This window comes from Hyperolius riggenbachi, chromosome 11 (assembly GCF_040937935.1).
Source record: "Hyperolius riggenbachi isolate aHypRig1 chromosome 11, aHypRig1.pri, whole genome shotgun sequence".
NCBI lineage: Eukaryota > Metazoa > Chordata > Amphibia > Anura > Hyperoliidae > Hyperolius > Hyperolius riggenbachi.
Genome location: NC_090656.1, coordinates 82,948,340 through 82,974,701, shown reverse-complemented (window position 1 = coordinate 82,974,701; position 26,362 = coordinate 82,948,340). Strand labels below are relative to the sequence as shown.

The window sequence follows — 26,362 nt, the reverse complement described above, 5'->3', positions numbered from 1 at the left end:
CCTGGCTATCATGCTGATGATACTCTGCCTCTAATACTACAAACAAGGAGGAAAAAGTATGCCGAATTAGCTCATTAAAGGACAATTGAAGTGAGAAGAATATGGAGGCTGCCATATTAATTTCCTTTTAAACAATACTAGTTACCTGGCAGTCCTGCTGATCTGTTTGACTGCAGTAGTGTCTGAATAACACTAGAAACAAGCACGCAGCTAATCTTGTCAGATCTGACAATGTCAGAAACACCGGATCTGCTGCATGCTTGTTCAGGGTCTATGGCTAAAAATATTTAGGCAGGAGGCAGAAGATCAGCAGTAAAGCCAGGCAATTGGTATTGCTTAAAAATAGATACAAATGGCAGCCTCCATATCTATCTCGCTACAGTTGTCCTTTAAAATGTATGTTGTAAAAAAAAAAAAAAAAAGCATAGTAAGGAAAAAACAAAAACTGCCCAAAACACACACATAATTACAGTTGCCCAGAGGGTCTGGTCTCGGGCCAAGTTCCGTACAGACACGTCACTAGCCTGTAGCCTTGGCCTACAACCATCTAACGTGTGTACAAGGTTTAGTAATAGGAAGGAGTTTTTCTGCCAAACATTCCCAGGCATGACTAGCAACAGCTGATGAGCCATGAACAACAGCTAATTACTGACTCCATTGAACAGGGAGGTGACACTGAATCATCTTCATTACAGAAAACAGACATAGGCAATTTACAGCATGCAGTCTGCATCTTAGCCAGTAGATGGCAAAAGAACTCACTCAGGAAAAAAAAAAACGCCTAACCCACCGATCTGCAAACTTGGCTCTCCGGCTGTTGAGGAACTACAAGTTCCACAATGCATTGCGGGAGTCTGACAGCCACAGTTGTGATTCACAAGGCAAATTAATTGTGGGACTTGTAGTTCTTCAACAGCTGGAGAGCCAAGTTTGCAGATCACTGAGTCCTAACCCAACATGGGAACGGCTAAATAAAGAACTGAACTTTTGCAAATTGTACTATCATCTTTGTTCTTACGTGTGCCACTGGACACCACCCGCTCATGCCTTCCTTCCTCTCCACTGAACAGACACATTGTACAGCTATAGCCACACAGCATCTGTTCAGCACTTAGTCCCTTAAATGTCACCCTAATTATTGAAACAATTGTTAAAGAGTACCCTAACCGAGGATCCTATTGAGGATTCCCTCCCTGCTGTGATGTCCCCTGTCGCTGAGCGCGGCTCCCCAGAAGATTAGCGACAATGCATTGTCTCTAATCCTAACGGCCACTCAGCTCTTCCTGGTTCAGCGTGGCCGCGCAATAGCCGACCCAGCTCGCCCGCGCATGCGCAGTTAGCCGGAGCCGCTGGCTTGGGAGGCTACTGTGCGGCCCTGCAACAGGAAGAAGAGATGCTCAGCCCCGATGTGGATGGGGGCTGCACTCAATAACGGGGTGTAGGGTTGATCAGAGGGAAGCCTCAGTAGGATCCTGAGGCTTCCCTCTCTGAAGGTATGTATGCCATTTTGATCTCGAGCTTTGGCTCAGGATCACTTTAAAAAGCAGCAACTATATAATAGTATGAGGCCTTATACTCAAGGTAACTCAAGGTGAGAGGGACATGGAGGCTGGCAGGTTTATTTCCTTTTAAAAAGTGCACATTGCCAGGCTGTCCTGCTGATCCTCTGCCTCTAATACTTTCAGCCATAGACCCTGAACAAGCATGCAGATCAGGTGTCTATGACAAATCTGACAAGATTAGCTGTTTGCTTGTTTCGGGTAGGTGATGTAGACCATACTGACCAGAAGGATCAGCAGGACAGCCAGGCAACTGGCATGGTTTAAAAGGAAATAAATATGGCAGCTTCCATAGGTCTCACACCTCGGGTTCCTTTTAAAGTGGATCCGAGGTGAACTTTTACTCATTGCATAATTGTGTTCCTTTCCTATTGTTTATAGGGCATTCCTCAAGCCAAATACTTTTTGTTTTTGTTTTAATACTTTAATTCCCTATAAACTAAATAAACCACGCCCACAGGTGTGGCAGTAGCAAGGGCTCATGGGAGCTCAGTCTTGGCAGGAGGAGGAAGAGGTGTTACTAGCTATTGATTTCAGAGGCAGGGGGAGGAGGGGGGGGGGAATTAGTTTTTTTTCACAGGCTGAGTGCTCAAGATACAGATAAGCCTTCCTCTGTGTAATGTTTACAAACAACATGGCTGCTGTCAGATCACAGAAAGAAATAATTTTCTATTAAAGCTAGATTTGCTGTGTAAACTTTATCTAAACTTTAGATAAGATATATAGACAAGTTACTTGTTATAGTTAGTTTTTCATCTTGGATCTGCTTTAAGGCAGTATTATGCAGTCATTTCTGGAGATACTCACCCAGCAGTTTTCATCTGACACCAAAGTAATAAGGCATCCTTAGCAGACTTCTTTTCTTTATTATCTTCTGTTTCAACACTAATATCTTGGATCTGAATAGAAAACAAATTGAAGTTTAAGATCACAAGCAGAGAAAATACTGGCGTGTGTATGTCAGAATTACGTAACCAAGACTAGTACTTGTGAGCTGCTCCGATTACAAGCAGAGATAATCGAGTAGATGCAAATAATTCTGTCTTACAGTGTATGCAGCTTAAAGTGAACCTGAACTCTTACACAGGACAGAAGGAAAACAGAGAGAAATACACCCTGTATGTATTTAGAGAGTTTAGGCTGTCCAATTCACCCTCATCTGTGTCTAAGCACAAGTTGTAATTTAATCCCTCAGCTGTGTCAGTTGACTGCCATGGCAGAGAGGTTAATTTGAAAGCACAAGTTGTTAGCTATATGTCTACTTCCACGAAAGCATGAAGTAGACACTGCAGATTTATTTTAGTATTTTTATCAGCTGCAACAAATAAATGTTTTTCTGTAAACATTATTTGCTGTTGTGCATCTTTTAGAGCAGAGAGAAAGTTCTGAGTTCAGGTCCGCTTTAAAACCGGGCCAATCAAATACACTTTCTGCTGATTGTGATTGAGCAAATTCTAAGCTGCATACAATTTGCATTTCATTTGTATGCAAGTCAACATTATTTGCATCTCACTGACCATCTGTAATTACAAGTACTAGAATTATGTAGCAATATACATACTCCTAATTCATACACATCCATTGTAGGAAACACTCCCGTCAGACTCAGTACCAGCAGTCTGCAATGCTTATCAGATACCACAGTGAACATATGCAGGGCTTTAGAGTAGTGACCATAGAAACAGTGTAGTGTTTGCGTATTATAGCTTGTTAAATAACTTCTAATATATGGATAGGATTTTATACAGAGTCTGTTTTTCTTAAAGGGATACTGTTGGGGGGGGGGGGGGGGTCAGGGGAAATGAGTTGAACTTACCCGGGGCTTCTAATGGTCCCCCGCAGACATCCTGTGCCCGCGCAGCCACTCCCCAATGCTGCGGGCCCGCCTCCGGTTCACTTCTGGAATTTTAGACTTTAAAGTCTGAAAACCACTGCACCTGCGTTGCCGTGTCCTCGATCCCACTGATGTCACCAGGAGCATACGGCGCAGGCACAGACCATACTGGGCCTGCGCAGTATGCTCCTGGTGACATCAGCGGGATCCAGGACATGGCAACGCAGGCGCAGTGGTTTTCAGACTTTAAAGTCTAAAATTCCAGAAGTGAAGAGGCGGGGCCGCAGCATTGGGGAGTGGCTGCGCGGGCACAGGATGTCTGTGGGGACCATTAGAAGCCCCGGGTAACTTCAACTCATTTTCCTCCGACCCCCCTACAGTATCCCTTTAAGGTAGAACTACATTTTCAGCCTGGGGTCTGGGTTAGGCTGCAGCAGCAGCAGCTCAGGGGACACCAGTACACACAATCGATTCTTGGTACAGTAAAGGCAGCTATGACTGGCCAAGTGTAATATAGCATGTGTACGCACTTTTAGTTAATTGGTGTATCAAATACAAAAGGGTTTTGGGGAAGGCAACAATTTTTATTGTTAGAGTGTAGAAAGACATTGGCGATCAATGGCTGCATAGCTTTGTGCTGCATCAAGTAGTATATAGCCACAGGGAGTACAATACACTTTTGAACTGATCAAAACCTAGTGGTTCACAGATTGCAAAATAAACAGCTACTCCCTGATCTTTTACCAAGTTGTCGACTGGTTGCTAGATTGAGGGACTTCCTTATTAAAACACACACTTCACATTTATGCATTTTTTATTTTACCTGAAACCGGAGGATGATGGTCCAGATGAGGCCCAATGTAAGTCTGTGATTGCCATCCACAATGTCATGTGATCCCATATTCTCTAAATGAACCTTCTGTTCTTTCAAGAACTGTAAAGCTTTATCGACATTTTCAAGGCAGTGGATACGCATGCGACCTTTGGTGGGCTTTGGCTGTAGAGAAATAAAGCAACACTGAAAATCTTTGTCTGTATACAAACGATACTATACAAGAGAGACATAACCGTGAGATTTAAAGAGGAGCTGTACTGAAAATAACAATGAATACAATTGCCTATTTTGAACAATACTACTTTATAAATTATTTAGCTAGTGTTTATTCACTTTTTCCTCACCTTGAACAACATTCTAAAATTTATCACAGATGGTGACATCTTTTGCGCTGTCAGGTGCATATCTGCAGACTGTTTGTTTACTGTGTATTGGGTAAAGAGGTGCCTTAGTGTGAATAAAATTGGATTAAGAACTGTAAAATAAAAAAAATTAACTAGGTGGTTTACCTCAATGATGAGATCTTTGTATAGACAAAGACATTTTTATTTAGCACAGGCAACATGTTTCACGGGTCTATGCCCGCTTCCTCATGCCAATAACAGTGCCAATTGCAAATAGCCAATCAGCATTCGGAAGGATCCCTTTGCTTATCGGCTGTTTGCAAATTGGCACTGTTACGGGCTTAGACCTGTCAAATGCATTGCCTGTGCTAAATAGAAATGTCTTTGTCTGTACAAAGATCTCGTCATTGAGGTAAGCCACCTCATTTTTTTTCAACTTTAACTTGTTTTTAATCTTATTTTATTCACACTGGAGCCCTTCTTTACCCAAATTGGTCATTAATGTAAAAGTGGGTATCCTCATTCTACTACATTTTGCTATAAAAGTCACTATGTTACTAACAGCACTGGGAAAGTGTGCTCTGCTTATGTAACAATGCTTATGTAATAAATATAGACAAGACTTTATTGTATAAACAAAACAGTCAAGGTGGCCATACATGGTACAATTTTTCAATTAGATAATTTAGTTCGATTATTCCATTAGATCGAATATAAAGATTTTTCCAGCATGTCCGATCATTTTTCCCGAAAAAACTGGATAATCGTTCGAATTTCTTGATCGAAAAAAAAAATATTTTCAACTTTCATTCAATTCGATCAGTTAGATCGAATAAACGGGAAAATCGAACGTTTTTATTGTATCGTGTATGGGCACCATTACAAAGTGGTCAACATAGAACTCCATTTCTATTTACAACTGGACTGTAATTTTAAGGTAAAGTACCTAACCAGATGACAATTTTTAATGCTTGCAAATGGATGTTGCTGCATATAAACACACATTCGTAGTATTCGTGATCCTATAATTGTGCATGAATCGCTAAAGCATGAAAATAAAGCCCTTGTAATAAATGCATTATTGATTTCCTCACTCAAACAGTGAATGGGCTAGTGAGTCATTTTTGTAATATAAACTTTAAATACAAGCATGTATTTTATAACAGAGCTAAAATAACTGATGCAAATATACTGCAGTATTAATCAGAGCCTCCTTATAGGCATGTGTATGTATACTCAAGTTCAGCTATGCGCTGCGACCATTTCCGGTTTGGCCACGGCTCCTGTTCTGCTGCACACCAGCAACCTGTATCACTAAGTTGTGCCATGCACAGCTATAGGGATTGGCTGCATATATCTACAGCATGCTGTCCAGATCCACAGCATGCTGTCCAGCAGTCATTCGCTGGTTTCCAAATCACATAGGACTGCAGTATCCAATAGGACTGCAGGTTGACACCTGGGTATGCTTCACTGTCTGGCCTACAAAGACTTCTACATCATTTTATGTATACTCCGGCCCCCCAACAGTCTGAAGTATGTTGACCCGGCCCTCGTCCCAAAACGTTTGCGGACCCTTGCTTTATGCTGGGAATACACCATACAATTTTCTGTTATGCTGGATACACACGGTGCGTTCGCGCACTCGATTTTCCTGTCGATTCGTTTATTTCCAACATGTCCGATTTGGATTTCGATGGATCGTTAGGTCGATTCGGCATACTTTGCATGCGAATCGACCTAACGATCCATCGAAATCCAAATCGGACATGTTGGAAATAAACGAATCGACGGGAATCGAGCGGGAAATCGAGTGCGCAAACGCACCGGGTGTATCCAGCATTAGATTCTTCTGTTAGATTTTCTGTTAGAATGCATAATTAGATTATTTTCTGTAGAGAATGGTCATTATCTATGGTGCATAGTCTTCTGTTTATCTCCTGAGTAGAACAATGCCTAATTGCTCGGCAGATAGATGGTAAGATACTGTAGATACATTTCCAACATGTTGAACTTTTTCGGTCAGGTAAATCTAACAGAAAATTGTATGGTGTATTCCCAGCATAAAGGTCCGCCCGGCGGATCGCTCAGAAACAACCTTATCAGTCCAGCGACAGACTTGTACACACGCTGTACTGTCTGCTGAAAACACGCCCAGCAGGAGGTGACGACGGACCCGTCGTTGCCTTTGATCAGGCATGTGTACGGACCTTTATGCTGGGAATAAACAGGTCGATCCGGTGGCCGATTAGCCGCCAGATCGACTCCAGCCGCGTCCCCGCTCGTCCGCGTGGATCGATTCCTGCTCGTCCCCGCCGGCGGTCCGATTCCCTGCCATTGTCCGCCAGCGGGAATCGAGTGGGCGCGGGTCGAGCGGCTTGATCAGGCCAGCTGAATATTATCACCTGGCCGATACACGGTACAGAAACGTACCGTGTATCCCCAGCATTAGATAGACAGTGGAAGAATGGAGGGGACGCTGGTGTAACCAGGCAACCTGTAACCATAAGGACACCATAACAGACACATTTACTTGTTATTTTAGGCCTTTTGGAGTCAATTCATGTACCCTTTTAGGCCCTCACTGCTTCCTTAACTTCCCCCTCAGTACACTGGGAAGTGAGGACACTACTACTGAGATTTTACTCCAAGTACAAAAGGAGAATGCTGAGGTTCTGCTTCTTTCAACATGCTTCTACATGCTGCAAGATAAAGCTGCTTTTGTGAATAAGAATCCTACAGGGACATAAAAGATGTTTATCAAAGCAGTACATTTCATTACCACTGCTGTGTCTGGAGCTGAGAGCACAATGGCACGGTGAACCAGCTAGAAGCCCCCATGTTCACTTCCCCAGCCGCTTGTCTTGATCACCAATACCAACAAGCATCTCTTTAAACATCTAAGGCTGGCTGTGCACTGGTCGATGTGGCCAAAAGATAGATCCCTCTCAGATCAGAGAGGGATCCCCCTTATCGAATCCTTCCACTGTACACTGCACAGATTTTTAATAGCATAGCATACAATCTAACAAAAATCTACGGTAACTGCAGCGTTGCATTGTTAATGCAAAGCTAAAGGGCTGTCAATCTTCTGCAGCTCCCCCCATGCCACCAATCCATATTTCCCATTAGGTAGGATCGACAGATTCAAATAAAATTTCATTTTGTAAGTAAAACGAAAATGACACGCTGGGGGTCAAGTTGCCAATTCGCTACCGCAAACAGCCACATTCCTACTTCAACACCCTTCTTCCTTTCCTAGTACCTTAAAGGACCACTCCAGCAGATCCTTTAAAAGAAAGCAGTTAAAATCTGACAGAACCGCCAGTTTTTGGACTAATCCATTACCTCATGGGGGATTCTCGGGGTTTCCTTTGTTTTCAACAGCATTTTCTAAACGGTAGTTGGCAAGTCTAACTGACAAAATAGTGTGCAAGTGAGTAGTGAGGCTGGCTGGTATCTTACTATTTTGGCAGTTAAAATGCCATTCAGGAAGTGCTTTTAAAAATGAAGAAAACCCAGAGGACCCCATGAGGAGGTGGACTAGTCCAACACCTTTCAGTTCTGTCAGATTTTAACTGCTTTCTTCTTTTGCCGGAGTGGTCCTTTCAAGAGGAACTGTAAAGTACCCCTGGACTGAGAGGGGATTTGAGTAATAAAGTTACCGCTGTGTGACTTGTGCTGCTACATATGCCCAGCACCAGTCTCTTAGTAGTGTTCCCTAAGAGGTCCCTGTTCTAGTCAGCCAAAATCTTTGACTAGACTAGGACATCTAATCTGGACGGGGAGGATCATGCTCCCTTGTGCAGTCCAGCTCCTGCAAGACTTATATAAAAGAAAAAAGAAATGCACCACCGCACAATCCGCCTACTCCTGGATCCAATCGCTGCCTTTTGCACCTTTTCAGCTCTCCCGGTCTGCCGCCGTGTCTCCAGTATCTGCCTGCATCTTCACTGTAATGATGCTGACCCGGAAGTACTTTCAGATTACTTTCACGTCAGCGCAGTGAAGATGCCGGCAGATACGGGGGACACAGCGGCAGAACAAGAGAGCTGAAAAGGCGCAAAAGGCAGCGATTAGATCCAGGAGTAGGCGAGTTGTCCCACAGTCTGATGTCGTGACCAAGGTCCTGACAGTTTGCTCGCTGTGAACCTTGTGGCATTGTGGGTAATAATGACTTTTTCTAACTGCCTAGCAAGCAATAACTCCCTCTGTGCATACAACTCAGCAACAAACATTCCGCACAGATCACCTGGCAAAATTAAAGAGGTTGCCACCAGATACATTTCAGAATGTAAATCAGGGAGAGGAAAGATTTTACAATGGGCTAACACTGACTAAATCTATAAATGAATATTGTAAACAATAAGCAATTTTATTAATTATGTTATTTTCACTATGGTTACTCTAAACTAGTCTGCAGGCCTTTGTATCAGTGTGCTTAGCACCTGGCTTGCACAGGTGAAGGCCAGGGTCCAAATGTTAGGAGTGCAAAGAGGCTAAAAGGCATTGAGCTGGCCACCTATGATCTGCTCCAACAGTGAATTTAATTTTGATTACTACTTGCTGTAGCAGTCTAGGGTTTGTTTACACTAAAACAGTTCTTATCCTTGGCTTCACCAATCTGCAGCCATCAGTGAGAAAGCCATGGTCACCCACTGATCTCGCCTAACTGGCAATACTAAGAACAGAGCAGGTCAGTCATCAGGGAAGAAGCAACCTGCAGCAGTGCAACAAATTATAGTCTCTACAGTGGAAGTGGGGTAGGCAGGGATGTGTTGACCTGCTCAGAAGTTGTTTGGTGTCAGAGTACACTGGAAAGTGCTGCAGGCCTAATCTCACAACAGAGGCAAGATCGAATTAAAACAATTAGACGTAATAGACTATTGGATTTACCCTGGCCTTGATAAAAGCTTTGCAGTCATTTCTCAGACCGGAGAGGTCCTTTAAAGTAAAATCTAGAAACAGTAGGTACACCCCTTGTCCGGCATTGCCAGGCCACCAGGACGGTATATCGATGAGCCACATTCCATTTTATTTACATTTACGGTAATCAATACGGTCTTACCCCTACAGTGCGGGCAATATCTTAAGTCCATTCTTCTCTTTGGCAATCCTTAGTTTCTTCTATAACAAATTAATGTGGTGTGCATGACTAAGCTTAGAGAGCTTTTAGTTAATGATTACCACTATATGAACGCATTGTGCGCATAGCAAAAAAAATCACTCCATACAATGCCACCAAGGAAGGTCACATTGCCTTCATCACTTTCACATGGATTTACATACACAGGCATGGAAGTGACCAGCTCCGTATACTCCTACATCACCCTCGGCCCATCTGAGGACAAGGACAAAGCTGTTGGTAGTGGGAACAGACATTTGAAACCCAAACTGCAGCCAGTTATTTTAGGGCTGGTTCACATGGGCGTCTGCTGAGCTTTTGCTTGGCATTGCGTTCAAACGCCAGCGTTTAAACCCAGCGTTTAAAAGCTAGCTTTTGAAAGCTTTTGAAAAGCGTTCAAGGCAAGCAGTTCTGGTCTCTGCTATTGTTTCTTCGCGTTTACTGCCTCTGAAAGCAGCATGTTGCTTTTGAGACTAGACGCAACGCTGGGATCTACTGCCAGGCTTTCATGAAAGCCTGCAAAAGCCAGCTCTAAACGCTCCCATTCACTTGCATGGGATGGCAGTAGATCCCAAAAAACGCTGCGTTAAACGCCACAAAAACGCCCATCTGAACCAGCCCTTACCCAAAATTACCAGAATATCAAATGTTACATCTTTCGAGTCATTATATGGTCCTACTGCATGTGCAATCAAGTGTACATGGAGGTATTGGAGTAACTTTCCAGGTAGAATTCTTGGGTGTTCTACAAGCAGCTTTACATTTGTATAGCAAGGGATGTTATACCTCTAAAGAAGCAATAGAACGCTAGCTTTCTGCTTCACAACCCTGTCCTGGTTATGTAAAGAGTCTCCCAATTACCACTGCTTTTTTCAGATACTGCCTTAAAATTCGCACAACAAAAAAGTCGTAAGTAGTTGCCACTTTCTGACCCTCTTCAAAAGCTAGCTTTAACAGCAATAGCTCAATCCCTGTGAAATGCAAGAACATTTTTGCCATTGTGCTCAACTATAGATGGTCAGTGACATGTTAAAAAGTTTGAGTTGATACAAAATGTATATTAATTTTATGCAAAAGAGAACTGAATCAACCAAGTAACTATTTTGGTCCAAATCCAAGAGGCATAAGTTTGCTCGAAATGAACGTAAAAGTTATTATTTAGTATTTGTACAGCGCTGCAGAAGAGTTCAATGCTATATAGAGTATATGGTCTTGTTTCCCTCAGAGGGGCTCACAATCTAATCCCTACCACAGGCATAAGTCCATGTATGTATCATGTAGTGTATGTATATCATAGTCTAGAACCAATTAACTTATCTGTAAGTTTTTGGGATGTGGGAGGAAACTTGAGTGCATGAAGGAAACCCCAAAGACACGGGGGGACATACAAACTCCATGTGGATAGTGCCCAGGCTGGGATTCGAAGCGGGGACTTAGCGCTGCAAGGCAAGAGTGCTAACCACTACACCACCGTGCTGCCCACAATTTAGAATACCATCTCTCAAGATTACCCACTATGGCTAAAGATAACTAATATATGGGTATACGGTGCTCACTCGAATAGGGGTCAACAAGATCAGAGAAACATTGTCTAAATTCTAACTATTCCCTTCCAGTTATACCGAAATCTATAAAACATACAACTGGGTACACCAGTCTATCTACTGACATATCAACTCTATGCTCAAACTGCAAAATTGCAAACTGCAAAATTGACAGGAGCCATTTAACCAGTTATAGGCTATGACCTACAAAGCTGCTGGAAATGAATAGAATTATTTTTTTACCCTTTTAAAATACAGTAGAATTGTGTTATAGTAAACGTCTGGATATAGAAAACTCAGTCTCTAGGTCTTGAAAATGTGCCTGCATGATTGACTATACAATGTATCACCTATTCTGATATAGTAAACTGCTTGACCAAGTCCCTTAAAGTTTACTACTGTATAAAGGGATTTTACAGGAATAAAAATCAGGAGACTTGAGATTGCTTAGAGCAGGCATCCGAATTCTAGCTTACAGGATTCCTTCATATTATTATATCCAAGTCACCCTGCAGCATCAGTGACTGGAATAGCACAGAAGGGATGTGTAATTTGGAAATGCCTTAGAAGTTAATTCTCGGTATTAAAGGGTCGGTAAAGCTGCAAAGTATTAGCTTTGTGGTTTTATAAACAGGTCCCTAAATCTCATATTGATTTAGAGATAAATCTCCTATTTGCCTATCCTCTAAAGTTGGCAGACAGATGTGCAGGTATGACCCAGCTGCATGACGCACACAGTATGTCAGTAGATGAATGAAGCAGGGTGGAGGCAGGAGAATGCACACTGGGTGGGGAGGGAGGAAAGATAATCATGTCCCTGGGGAAAGGACAACAGATCAAGGTCTTCCAAATTTTTCAGCTTGTTCTTCTTCACACATCTTGTCAGCTGGAGGGTATTAGGGGGATTTCTTGGCGCACTGATGTTTGAGGGTGTGGCTGATAAAGTTGCCTGAAAGAATGCATGTGACACAATCTCATACCATCCCCAATAATGTGGACATTCACTAATATGTAAACTAACCAGATAAAGTGATTTTAGGCAGTGCTGCCCACACTTGAAAATGCAAATAACAATGTTGCATTATTATTTTTCGTGATTTTTCGGCGATCGTATTCTAGTGAATGAGAACCGCAACGCAATCGCCAGGAAAATGCTGCATGCAGCACATTTGCGTTTGGCGGAAATCACAAACATGCCGCAATCGTTGCAGTGTGGGTAATCTTATAGGATTACTTGTGCAGCAGTACTTTGCCGGTGGTCAGCAAAGCACGAATAGCGAGCTGAAAGCGCCAGGGTGTGAATGGGGCCTTAACACTGAGGGCCTGCAGGACACGTTTTGGCATTTGACGTGATGCGACCATGCATCCAGATCGCTTACGGCTAGGGAATCAGGTGGTTGCTGCAGAAATCTGTAGCGTGCCATCCAGAATCGCACCACAGTGCAATTGACAGAAAACAATCGAAAGTTTAGGTAGCATTTCCCCGCCTAACTCACCTGCAGGAAATGCTGCCGATTGGGTGATATTTGGGCCGCATTCAGTCCTAGTGGAAACTGGCCCTAAAAAAGCCCCAACATCTAGTGCTGTATGGACAGATAGACCAAGAGACAGATCTCTCTCGGATCAGATTCGATCAGAGAAAAATCTGTTGGCTGTCCATACACTACAGGCTGATTCCCGATCTGTTTCAGCATGAAATCTTTTGGGAATCGGTCTTGTGACGCCGCCTTCGACGGGGACAGGCAAAAATGGCGCACAGCGCCAATAGTATCAGAATGGCGCTGTAGTAATCAACATAAAACAATATTTATAAATACTTTGAAAAGGGGGAGAAACAGTGACAAAAAGGGGGAGAGGTAGGGAAAGGGGAGGGAAGGACTTTAGGGTTAATTGGGAAGGGTCTAAGGGCGTGTTGTTAAGACGGGAGGGCAGGGATGGTTTTTCGTAGATTGCAACTGGCAAAGCAACCTGTTTTGTGTGTACAGCGGATGTGAACATCGAACAACTTCTGTAAATACTCCATATGGACATTACTATAGTACCATACACAAGTTTTTGAACTCAAGTAAAAACAGGCGCTGTACGACATGTAAAACTGTAAATGCTGTATTTGTATGAAAACTTTTGAAACCAAATAAAACATTGTTTAAAAAAAAAAACAATATTTATCATTTTATATTTAAAAAAACTTTAAGCAGCAGGGATCGGGGTGGAGAGGCAGCGGGGCAGTAGTGTTAGGCTGGCAGCGGGGGATCGGGGTGGAGAGGCAGCGGGGCAGTAGTGTTAGGCTGGCAGCGGGGGTGGGGTGGAGAGGCAGCGGGGCAGTAGTGTTAGGCTGGCAGCGGGGGTCGGGGTGGAGAGGCAGCGGGGCAGTAGTGTTAGGCTGGCAGCGGGGGATCGGGGTGGAGAGGCAGCGGGGCAGTAGTGTTAGGCTGGCAGCGGGGGTCGGGGTGGAGAGGCAGCAGGGCAGTAGTGTTAGGCTAGCTGCGGGGGTCGGGGTGGAGAGGCAGCGGGGCAGTAGTGTTAGGCTGGCAGCGGGGGTCGGGGTGGAGAGGCAGCGGGGCAGTAGCGTTAGGCTGGCAGCGGGGGTCGGGGTGGAGAGGCAGCGGGACAGTAGCGTTAGGCTGGCAGCGGGGTCGGGGTGGAGAGGCAGCGGGGCAGTAGTGTTAGGCTGGCAGCGGGGGTCGGGGTGGAGAGGCAGCGGGGCAGTAGTGTTCGGCTGGCAGCAGGGATCGGGGTGAAAAGGCAGCGGGGCAGTAGTGTTAGGCTGGCAGCGGGGGTCGGGGTGGAGAGGCAGCGGGGCAGTAGTGTTAGGCTGGCAGCGGGGGTCGGGGTGGAGAGGCAGCGGGGCAGTAGTGTTTGGCTGGCAGCTGGCAGCGGGGGTCGGGGTGGAGAGGCAGCAGGGCAGTAGTGTTTGGCTAGCAGCTGGCAGTGGGGGTCGGGGTAGAGAGGCAGCGGGCGTCGGGGTGAAGAGGCAGCGTGGTGGAGGGAGGATTAGGTACCATTGGCATACATTACCTTGTCCCGGCGATCGCTCCTTCACTTCAGTTAGTTTGCTGTAGTCCAGCATCCAGCCAATCACCGTGTGGCTTCAGTTTCCGCATGGTGATTGGCTGGATGCAGGACTCCTGCAAGCTAACTATGAAGTGAAGGAGCGATCGCCGAGACAAGGTAATGTATACCAATGGTACCTAATCCTCCCTCCACCATGCTGCCTCTCTACCCCGCTGCCTCACTAGTTCCCTGCATTTGTCAATGGCGCACCGTTCCACTAATGTTTTATAAACCGCTATTGACCGTTTTAGTGTATTTACATTAAAACGGTAAATAGCGGTGCACCATTTTTTACTCCGCGCCATTTTTAACTGTATACGCCGCCTTCGACTGACGTCCCTCCGAAATGTTAGAGGTGGGCACGGGTCTTTACAGTCTTCCCAGGCAATATTTATATTACCTAGTCATGATAAACCAGAACTACTAGGATTCTTCTAAGAATTCCCCTTTCCATTAAAGCGGGATTGTCAGCCATAAAATCAAATTCCATTTACCCACTGCTGTGTTTATTATGCAGTCTACAGCCTGACCTTGCATTGCAAGCTTTCCAATATATTCATAAATGTGTTTGCTGTAATGAATCTTATCTCAGTCAGCCTGGCTCTATTCTGGTTAATTGCAGAGGAGAGGGAAGCTCGTTACCTCCCCTCGCCCATTCCTGCTCCTCACTGATTGGCTGAGGCAGTTCAGTGTGACAGGAGGCTGAGAAAGGAAATACACCTCAACCCTCTGCAGAAGCTGCTAAAATACGATCTAATGTCTGCTCAGAAGTGTTTGCAAAGCAAACTAGATATGAAAGTGCAGCTTCTACAGAGCTCAGTGGGAAGGAGGGCTGGCATAAATACACCACGTCGGGCAGGAGATTGAAAAAAAATAAATAAAAAAGGGAAGAAATGACACCAGGATTGGTTTCAGAGGTAGTAAAGGTGGAAACCTAGAACAGTTTTCTCAGTTTTCTCTTTATTTACTGTAGAACATTCACTGAAATAAAAAACGTGGACAGTACAATACATATGTTTTGTAAGCAGAACAAGTATTTATCTACTTATACATATTTTTTTTCCCCCTGGGATATTATAGCTGTCCCTGCTGCTTTAAAAAAATGCTATCCTAGTACTACGCTGATCTTGCTCATAGGAAAAAAAAAAAAGGGAGGGCAATCGTACACAGCCCCCGAACCCCCCCTCCCCCCCCCTCAATGAGGCTGTGGGGTGGCCAATACTACAGAGGAGCTAACGGGCCCCGAAGGCCACTGCATCCAGTGAGTCCCCACCTGACGTGGTGTTCTGTTTTATTTTGCGGTTTGACATCCATCAGCATAAGCACAGGCACTTACAGAAGCGCTGCTATCAAACTTGTATACATCAATAAATTTGTGGGACGGAGGGTGCACACTTGCCCTCCCTTTGTTTCTCCTATGAGCAAGATTGTGCTATCTGTATTTCTCACTTGTTGCGGAGCACACGTCCAAGTGACTGTTTGATACTGCTTTTCCATTGTCCAAGAAATACTATGCTAAACACAATTCTTAAAACAGACACCCAGGTGACAAGTCTACATAATGGGCAGCTTTTCCACACTGCATTCATAGGACTATTTGGAACTCCACCATGTTCCTAAAGTGAACCCGAGGTGAGAGTGATATGAAGGCTGCCATATTTATTTCCTTTTAAACAATATCAGTTCGTTGCCTGGCATTCCTTGCTGGTTTATTTGGCTGCAGTAGTGTCTGAAGTACACCAGAAACAAGCATGCAGCTAATCTTTTCAGTTATGACAATATTGGCAGAATCATCAGATCTGCTGCATGCTTGTTCAGGATTTATGACTGGACAGATTATAGGCAGAGGATCAGCAGGACATCCAGGCAACTGGTATTGTTTACAAGGAAGTAAATATAGCAGCCTCCATATAATTCTCACCTCGTGTTCACTTGAAGTAGTATATCGTACGCCAGCCTGCCCATCTCATGCAGTCATTGTCTGGCCTCTACATTTGTCTAGCAGATGACGACTACCGTGGGATAAGGATGGACTTCCCTGCATATCTGAAAAAGTTCCATTGAAATAAAGTTTGTCTAGAATACAACAGTCTCATGTCAACATCTTTTACAAATTGCACTTTAGGTAGACTATGTCGTCCTACCAAGTTTCCCCGAAAATAAGACAGTGTCTCACGTTAATTTTTCCTCCAAAAGATGTGCTAGGGCTTATTTTCAGGGGACGTCTTATATTTCTATCAGGAAGGGCCTCTCAGCAGAACGTTTCCTTTTCCTTTGTACTGTGCGGTCCCTGGATTTAAAGGTATGCTACTGTACTGATCAGACACCTGCCCTGTCATCCCAGTGCACAGCTGATAACCTTGCTGCATGCTGGGATGAGAGGACCGGTGCCCAATCGGCACTGCACCGATTTGTCACCGCTTGCTGACCGCCCCTTCCTGCTCTAACTTCCATTAGAGCTTATTTTCAGGGTCGGGCTAATACATATCAAGCAAGCTCAAAATTCCAGATAGGGCTTATTTTCAGAAAGATGGGTAGTGCTGCACCAATATCAACCAGTGGCAGATGGTAAAACTTCAGCTGTCTGGTGCCGTAAACATGAACATTGCCACACAAATTGTTTGCATTGGACAACAGTCGTCTCATCATGCTTTGCAAATTACTTCAGCTTTCTTTCCTCACAAACATCTGAAACCTGACCGTGGTGTGCTGTGCAAAGCCTAAACTATCCTAGACCAGAGCATGAAAACAAATAGGGCTGGCAGGATGAGCTCAGCCTCCTGTTCTCTGTCTACTTTGTTATCTCACAGAGGAGCAAAGGCAGACATTCCCAGCTTCTCATTTTCCTTTCCAGATTCTTAACAGGTGTGCTGAAGATGGTGGTTATTTAATGTAAATAAGCACTACATGTAATGCACTAAACAACCTTGTCAGTTGTTTGATCAACACAAAAAATAGGCTCCTTGCAAGAGTCAGATCAGCCTGGAGCAAGTTTGCATACAAGAAGTCAGTCACTTACTAGCTGTTCCCCTGAGAGCACTTCCAGTAGCCGGATCAACATTCTTCCATCCCGTAGGTCATTGTACAGGTCAGAGATCCTACAAGTCACCCGTGCCAGGTGAGAATTCACCCATTTTGTAAAGGTTTTCTTCTGGACAGCTTCACGCTCATCTGTAAAGAGAGAGGAATGGGATCTCAGTATAACCGGAATTGCTTTGTCGTTAAACTTTACAGTATTGTATAAACTGTTATAAGTAGTTCAAAACACTTTAAGGCCTGGAATCCACTAGCAGCACTTTTCTAAGCGATTGCCATTTGTGCAGCTCTTGCTAATGTAATGCTGTGTGTGATTAAACTTACAAAAAAGCTACCGGAATGGAAGGAACCTGTTTGTAAGTAGGGAATCGCGAGTATATGTATTTATGTGTGTGTTATGTATGTGTGTGGTGTGTGTTCTCAAGCAAAAGGCTTTAGACTTGCTAAAATGACTACTTTATCCAAAGCTTAAAAAAAGACGAACAAAAGCAAAAACAAAATATGAGCTGTATCAAAAAGACCATTGTTTCTCAGTGTGACAGTGCCAAGACAAAAACATCAACTAAAATACAAACTGGTTTCCATGTACAAAAGTTTCAGCACTACGCACAGCATGTCACCATTACCACCCTGGACCATCCCCCCCCCCCCCCTTCTGCCAATACTGTGTATAAGTTGGGTGCTTTTCCCCAACGTTGCATGGATGTTTTGACGCTGGTTACACACTGGACATTACTACCCTCAGAGCCATGTGTAAATCAGAACCAACACAAGAAGAGACAATAGCTCGTCCCAATTTAAGCTGAAGATAGGCATACATTATTAGTCGATATCAGGGCAGTGGAGTCGGAGTTGGAGTCATTTTGGGTACTTTGAGTCAGAGGTTTCATAAACTGAAGATTCGGAGTATTTTTGTACCGACTCCACAGCCCTGGTCGACATGACAATCAATAAATATTTCCATTATGATTAATGTGTGCCGCCAGATTTACTGTCTGGAATAACCTGATTTCTATCAGAGTTTAGTAGGAATTTGTTGAAAATGCCATCACTGCTAGCTTTGTAACACATTGATGAAATATAAACCGATGTGGCCTCAATCCCTCACCACTGCAGCCTGAAGGCTCATACACACCTACCAACAATCTGTCCAACTATCTTTCAAACTTGTCTGTTGGAAGATAAGTTGGGTGTGTGTACAGCTCACAAACAACCAGATGGCCAACTGATAACAGGTTGTTTGCCAGATCCAACCGGTGGATCAATCTGACCAACTATCAGACAGGTTGGAATGTGTGCATCAGTGTTTTGAACAACTTTATTGTTTTTTATTGTGGATATGTTGTAAAGATTGTCATTTAGCTTCCACGCATAGGATTTAAAGGGAGTTGGTTGGCGTGTGTGTGTATGTACTTGTCCGGTAAACAACTTGTGTGGTTGGTCATGTTGTGCGGTTGGTTGTGCATGAAGTTGGACGTGTGTATGATCCTTGAAATCATAAATAAAAGACTGACAACTGAAACAATTGAAGTCAATCAATTTAATGGAATATGCTACTTATCTATTACCACATCACTGGCAGAAATCGATAAGAAAAACTGACTCCTGTATGGCCAGCATTAGTTTTGATCAAGCCTCCTTCGATGTGATTTTTTTTTTATTTTATTATTATTAATCACAGACTCTAATCAATAGCTCATTTTACAGCTACCTTAGTCTGTGAGTTGGGACAAGGAAGGAATGGAAAGGTGGTTGCTTAGTGATGACTGATAAAGCAGGAAGAAATAAAGTGCATCATTTCTAAGGTCTTTTTGAATGTAAAGAAATTCCACTATTGCATGACAATGGCTATGATACATCGGTGTTACAAACGTCAGAGTGAAATGGACAGTCATTTAAAATAACATATTACAATTTCCATACTGCTGTGAATGTGGAAATGCACCCAGAAAAACAAAGAGCTATTTTTTCTCCAGCCATGGAAACAGTAGACCTTGGTTATACTCTAAATAGTACGGACTGCCCGGTAGCTCCTATTCCCACAAGAGTAGTTTATGGATGGGTGGGAGAGGAGCACTAGTCACTTGATGGACCTGGAGGCATCTGGGTTAAAGCTAAACATTGTATTGCTTGGTTGGGTCACAGAGTGATTTTTACCATTCAATACCAGTAAGGAGCTGTTGGGGAAATATTAGATTGTAAATAATGCTTGGCTTTTGTTTTAGAAAACCAAAGACTACCTTAGTCAACTCCCTTCAAGCCACCCATACACAGGCAGCAATGATGTGATCCACATAGGAGAGGGCTGAGGTGGGCCAACTGTAATCACCATCATCATCACCATCATCATCAGGGGATGAACAGGGATGTTGAACTCCAGTCCTCAAGGCTGAGATCCTCACATTTTTGACACAGCTCAAATTAATTATGGTGTATCAGGGGCATAACTAGACTTAATAGGGCCCCCATGCAAAAATGATAAAGCATGGGGCCCCCTTGGTCCCCAAACCCCATGCAGGTCACATGATCGGGAGCCGGCGAATGGCAGCAGTGCGTTCTGCTCTGAAGCAGCAGCTGGAAGCAGGAAATAATTACACATGCTCCTGCCACGGTTTTTGTAAGTGAACTGGCTGCACTTGTGGTTGGGGAGAGGGATGAAGAGAGGGCCCCCAGGGGTCGCAGGGGTGATTGCTACGCCCATGATGTGAATCATGTGTGGTTTATCAAGTACAACACATTTATCAGTCCATCCTTAACACTAGCATGGATGTGGCCCTCAAGGGACTGGAGTTTGACCCCTGTGCCCTAGAATGACAAAATATCCAATGGTTGGCAGTCAGTCTGAGGCATGGGCATAGCAAGAACCTGCACTGCATAAGTGCAATCAGTAAACAATAAACCTTGCTTAGAACTGTAAGATAAAGCAAATAGAAATCACAGCATGTTTTGTTCTTAGGATAAGCAGTCTGGAAACAACATATTTAACATTATTTCCATATGTTACTGGGTGCTGAAGACAACACTACAAGTATCAACCTTTGCAGTAAACAAGCCAATTATTGGGTGTGCCTTTCCTCGTTATTTCTCAGTATTGACTTTCAGATAGGCCATGAAGATCCCTTTTGTACAGCGACACATTTTACCAGCACAATATACAAAAACGTGACATTTATTGTATGAATGCCAAAGGAGACTTGGCTCAGACAGGCCTTCATAGAATCTTTCAACCTTATCAACTGCTTAGGAGTATAAGCAATCAACCTTTACAGTAAACTAAAGTTACACACTAGGTTAAAACTTGTCTGAGGTGACCAATACAGATTGTCTTGGCTGAAAATGTAGCATGTATACGGAAGCCCTCCTAACGTCACTTAAAGTCTGGATCTTTAGCGACATCTGAGCGACCGCTTTCTTCTCCCAGTACTCTAGCCTCACTCTCTATAGCAACAGAACGCATTGCGTGTAACAGGTCTGTACAGCCTCAGCCCCAAACTGCTGCTTGAGCGGTTGAAATGGCCAGCGCCTGGACTCTTAACCAGGTCACATAAAAATGATTTGCCATCAGCTGATCAAGCAGCTTCCACACATACAGAAGCAAGGTCTAAGAAAACACACACGCCTGGAGTGGGGCTTTAGAAAAAGACCATCCGTGAAACTTAGGTACAGTGGTTAAAATGGCTTATTGTGCTGCCTTTTTTGTCACCACTAGGCTCTACTGAGTCATGGCAAGTCGCATAGTTTGACTGTAAACCTGACCACTAAGCATCCCCCTACCCCATGAAACAGATACTTGGCACTGCAAACACGCAGAGATCAAGCTATGACAGTTAATAGAAATGAAGGAAGCATGACCAGCATGAGAGGAGCATGGCTGGATGGCAGAGGCATGGAATGCTCAGGATGGAGTGTGGATAGACTTCCGGAGTAGGAGGTCTAAAACAAAAAATGTAGTAAACCAGCAGGGCTCAGTAGCAGCAGCCTGCGCTGCTGATGGGAGAACGCTGCATAGTATACAGCTATAGCATCAGTTATCTGGAATGCTATCCAATACAAAGAGTGATTTTAATTTTTTTTTTTTTTTTATTTAGCAAGGTTTTCCAAACTATGGTTAAAAGTCTGCACTTATACCTCCTGTGTGGATACAGGGAAGCACAGCTGGACAAGGCAATGCACAGCTGTATGTTCATACACAGTCCTGATAAAGAGGTCCCAGTCATCCTGAAACATTAAGATTTTCTTTGTGCAGCATGTAAAAAAAAACAAAAAACAGTCCATTTCTTGGCATGCTGGCGTCAATTATACCTTCCAATAAATAACACCACCACATTCTCTGCTGTTAGAATTAGAAATACCCACATGTACTACCTCGCTACACTGTCAACATGTAGTCAACACAGATCTTCTTTAAAATGTGCCCAGGAGCTCAAACAAGCCCATACAAACATGTTCACTTTGATATTTGCCACTGCAGCTGACAAGAATAAGCAGACGCTCCCACGACATCGTTCTAAAGAGAGTCTGAGCCTTGCAGGATGCCACCTACAGAGTGTCCCCTGGCAGTACGCAGTCCAGTCTATAGCTTGGGAAACTACAGCACAATGTTGCTGGTAAATGTGATGTTACTTCAGGAGCCTGTAGGTGAGTATAGGTTTGTTGTATGCAATGGGTTTTGTAAAGTGGAAAAATAAATACTGGGGCTTAGGAATAGTAAAAAATAACACACACCAAAAAAAAAAAAAAAAAAAAGGGAAGGGACGGGAGGCTAGGTCCTGTAACTAATAAAAGTTCATTTTGAATAGCGTTATTGTTTCATTCTGGCAGAATACAAAGCTTGGGCAATGTTCGATCAGCACAGACTGTATCTTTGCAGAAACAGGACACTGCTATTACTATAATTTGATGCTAGCAGAAACTAGCCATGTGTAACACCACCCCGGCAGCCAAATCAAATTGCATCAGCCGTGTTACACAAACCAGAAATACAGGTTCCATGTATAAATCACATGCTCATTTCACTGGGAGCGGTCATGGGGGGGAGGGGGGGGGGGATGGGTGGTGATGGAGACAAGAGGATGACAGAGTATACGCTTATTAGGCTAGTCACTATTTACAATAGTAAAAGAGAGAAATCTCACGCAGGGTGGCATAAAATTATGTCATCATTAAGTATGACATCACGTAAAACACACCCTTTATAAACAGCCTGGTATAAACATCAGGAAGAAGAAAAAAATGACAGTGGCATACCTGGATGGGCGGCTAAAACTGTAAATGGATTGAGAAAGCGCAGATAGATTAACTGAACAGCTCATTATAAAAGTATGTCAGACACATACAACAGGTAAAAAAGATGACATGTGTATTGACAGACTGAACCAAATGTTAGAGCATCTGTCAGAGATTTTGACATAAAAGCTATAAATTAGCCATAACACGGGTTCACAAATACAACCATCAAAAAAAAGGCAAAGAACCAAAAACATGCAGGCTAGAAACAAAAAGTGCAAAAAAATATAAAAAAAAAGTAAAGACTTTTGTAAGAAGCACTTGTATTTCATACCGTAATTATTAACCACTTCACAGAGTTTTTTTCCTTATAATCCAAAGCAATTTTCACCTTTCTCCTATTTCATTCGACAATGACTTTATCACTACTAATCACAACAAAAAGATCTATACCTTGTTTTTTTTCGCCAGCAATTAGGCTTTGTTTGGATGGTACGTTTTGCTAAGAATTATGTTATTGTAAATGTATTTTCATGTTAACAAGAAAAAAAAAATGGAAAAAAATATTTCTCAGTTTTCATTCATTATAATTTTAAAATAATACACGCTACTGTAATTAAAACCCACCTATTTTATTTGCACATTTTCCCAGTTATTACAACATTTAAAATATTTCCCTAGTACAATGTAAGGCGACAATATTTTATTTGGAAATAAAGGTGTATTTTTTCCATTTTGCTTTCGTCACTCATTACAAGCCACTATTTGCATAAATAACAGCATTATACCTTCATGACATACATGTAAAAAAAGTTTAGATCGGTGAATGGGGCGGAAACATCATAGAACTGGGAACAGAAGGGACCCTGAACACAACCAGCAGCAGGAGGATGTTCAATAGTCCGTGCTCTGGCCAACCAGGCTGTTTAAGTTTTGGCCCTTAATGCTACGTACACACTTGCGATAACGATCGTTCGCTAGGAACGATAATTGAAAGACGAACGATACGGCAACGATAGGAATGCAACGATGGGATGCAGCGATCATCATACACTTTTAACGATCATTCTCGCAGAAAAGAACGATCAGAAGGAAATGTTGCGTACATATTTATATAAAATAAAAAATAAAAAAAACACTGACATGGAGTTACAATAGATACAAATATATGATTGTTAACTTGAAAACAAAGTTTAATTGAAATGAGCAATGTAACAATCTTTACGGTCGCGCTACAGAGGATGTACTGAAGCTGGGCAGAATTCAACGCAGGCGCATTGGCCCTTGTAACGATCTTTCTCGGCCGATGTCTGTACACACTATAGTTTTGTAACGATTGTCGGTAGATACGATCCGTCAGGTTGGATATTTCCATCTTCCCGATGTGGTTCTTTTGTCATTCGTGTTAATGATCGTTGGGTAAAGTTTTTTCCCCGATTGTCGGCGGAACGATCAATTAGCTGTTTCAAACGACCATAGTCGCCACTGTGTACGCAGCATTAGACTGTAAAAGCTCATATGGAGAGGGATATCCTGAATAGGTAATGCTGCTGTACATTGCCTTGCCTACCATGTTACCATGGATACTGCTGTATTGTGCATTATCTGTATTACCCACTTCTATAATGCAGTTGGATGTATACCGTAGTTTTGTTTTCATGTACGTCACTTATTGTAAAACTCCACAGAATAGGAGGTCTCCATATAAATCTATAACAAATTTCTTAATAGAAAACGTGTGACAGGAAACAGTCTTACGCACCAATTCAGAGAGACAGATAGGCTCAGGTTTTGTCCTTAATGAGAAACTGCTGAATCCTGAACTTCCAAGAAAAATGTATATTATTCACACACTTTTTTATATTCGTTTAGGTCCAAGAATGAAGTCCCGATGACATTATTCATTGGGTACACGAAAGCACGCAAAAGAAAAAGTGGATGCAAAAACGCACCCAAAAACCGCATACAGCATCTGAAAAATTGTAGTACTGCTGTCCAGATTTTCTTATCAGATGAGATTTTCATATCTAATGGAAACCAGCAAACAGGAAAACATTGCTATGCAATTAGTGTGTAAAATAAAAAAAATAAAAAAAAAAAACAAAAAAAAAAAAAACACACACACATGGAAATAAGCCCTTAATCTTTAGAAAAAGCAAATGGGATGCTGGGAACTAAAAATGTTTAAAACAAGAGGATATAGACTATCTAATTACAGGATGCAGACATTCCCATTTGAAGAGAAAACACCCGACGAGGCTGCATAATCTGTGATGCAGAAGAGGTCAAAGAGGTCATGACTATAGAAATATAAAATAAAAAAGCAGACCTTAAAATCGGACCTGAACTAGAACTTCTTCTCTGCTCTAAAAGATATGCAACATAACCCTTAAAGATAAACATTTCTTTGTTACAGCTGATACAAATCCTGCAATAAATCTGTAATGTGTCAACTTCCTGCTTTCATGGAAGTAGACATATTGTTAATATCCTGTGTTTACCAATTAGCTTCTCTGCCATGGCAGTCAGCTGACACAGCTGAGGGATCAAATTACAATTTGTGATTAGTCACAGATGAGGGGGGGATTAGACAGGCTAAACTCTCTAAATACATACAGGGTGCATTTCTCTAGGTCAGGGGTAGGGAACCTTGGCTCTCCAGCTGTGATAAAACTACAAATCCCAGCATGCATTTGCCTTTATTAATCATGACTGTGACTGTCAGACTCCTGCAATGCATTGTGGGACTTGTAGTTCCTTAACAGCTGGAGAGCCAAGGTTCCCTACCCCTGCTCTAGGTATACATTCTGTCCTGTGCAAGAGTTCAGGTCCACTTTAATATCTACTGAACTGAGCAGCCTATCTGCAAGAAAACCTTGGCAAAACCCCTGAACTATATATAGAGGAGTGGGAGAAGATGGTTTTCACAACCAAAATGGAGTTTTGTGCTAATCACAGAGCAAAGTGCATCACATGACATGGCCTTTACCAGTAATAGCAGGCTTTTGTGTTTTTCCTTCATCCCACTAGCAATGATGCACAAAACCACAACATTATTTATTCTTAAGACGACAGGAAAACGTGAATGTGCTGGAAGAGTTAACATGAAATCCCAAACAAGATGGGACAGGGGTCTTACAGGGGAGAGGAATGCGCTGCTTGCTCAGAGTTTATCACCTCATACAAGCAAAACATAGCAGGAACCTGCATAAACATCACGAGTCACGCTACTCCAATACACAAAAACAGCTTTCCTCTAAGAAAAAAGGAAATGGTCGTAAAACCACACAATGAATTACAACACAGAAAGTGCAAAAAATGTAGTAACATTCTCTGTAACCTTTTGTGGACTGCGCGACACTACGCTGTTTGTTGGTTTTTTTTATTGAATTTGTGATTGGCTCACACTTATCACATTGTCAGGTGCCTATGAATTGGGCTCCTGTCCTGACCAGGCACACAGAACTCACCTGTAATTAGACAGCAGAATTTAGCATTGGGCAGTAGTGCAATGGCAGCGGGCGCACACAGAGCTAGCCTGTTAAAATCTACATCCTAGCAAAGATAAGAAGCTGCAAACAGGATGTAGATTTTAATAGGCTGCATCCTGAACATATAAGCATACCTGTAGTGGAAACCGTGTCGGACTAATGCTGGGAATACATGATGCATTTTTTTTCAGCCGATTTCAACAGATAGATGGTTCAATAGATATTTTCCCACATGTTACTTTTGATCGTTTTACTGTTCAATTTCTCATTGAAGTGAATGGAAATTGATAAGAAAAGATAAGATAATAGAGTGG

At 42.9% G+C, this 26,362-nt stretch overlaps 1 protein-coding gene across 3 annotated transcripts in view; it reads right to left on the bottom strand.

Moving 5' to 3' along the window:
- SPTBN2 (spectrin beta, non-erythrocytic 2) overlaps positions 1 to 26,362 on the bottom strand; it is a 322,588-nt gene that overhangs the window by 75,057 nt on the left and 221,169 nt on the right. For all 3 annotated transcript variants that reach the window (XM_068260592.1, XM_068260590.1, XM_068260591.1), the window contains 3 exons: positions 17,315 to 17,466; positions 4,217 to 4,390; positions 2,367 to 2,458 (listed from right to left, as the gene is read on the bottom strand). In XM_068260592.1, coding sequence (XP_068116693.1) covers positions 2,367 to 2,458; positions 4,217 to 4,390; positions 17,315 to 17,466 — 418 coding nt within the window. The remainder of the gene's footprint in view (positions 1 to 2,366; positions 2,459 to 4,216; positions 4,391 to 17,314; positions 17,467 to 26,362) is intronic.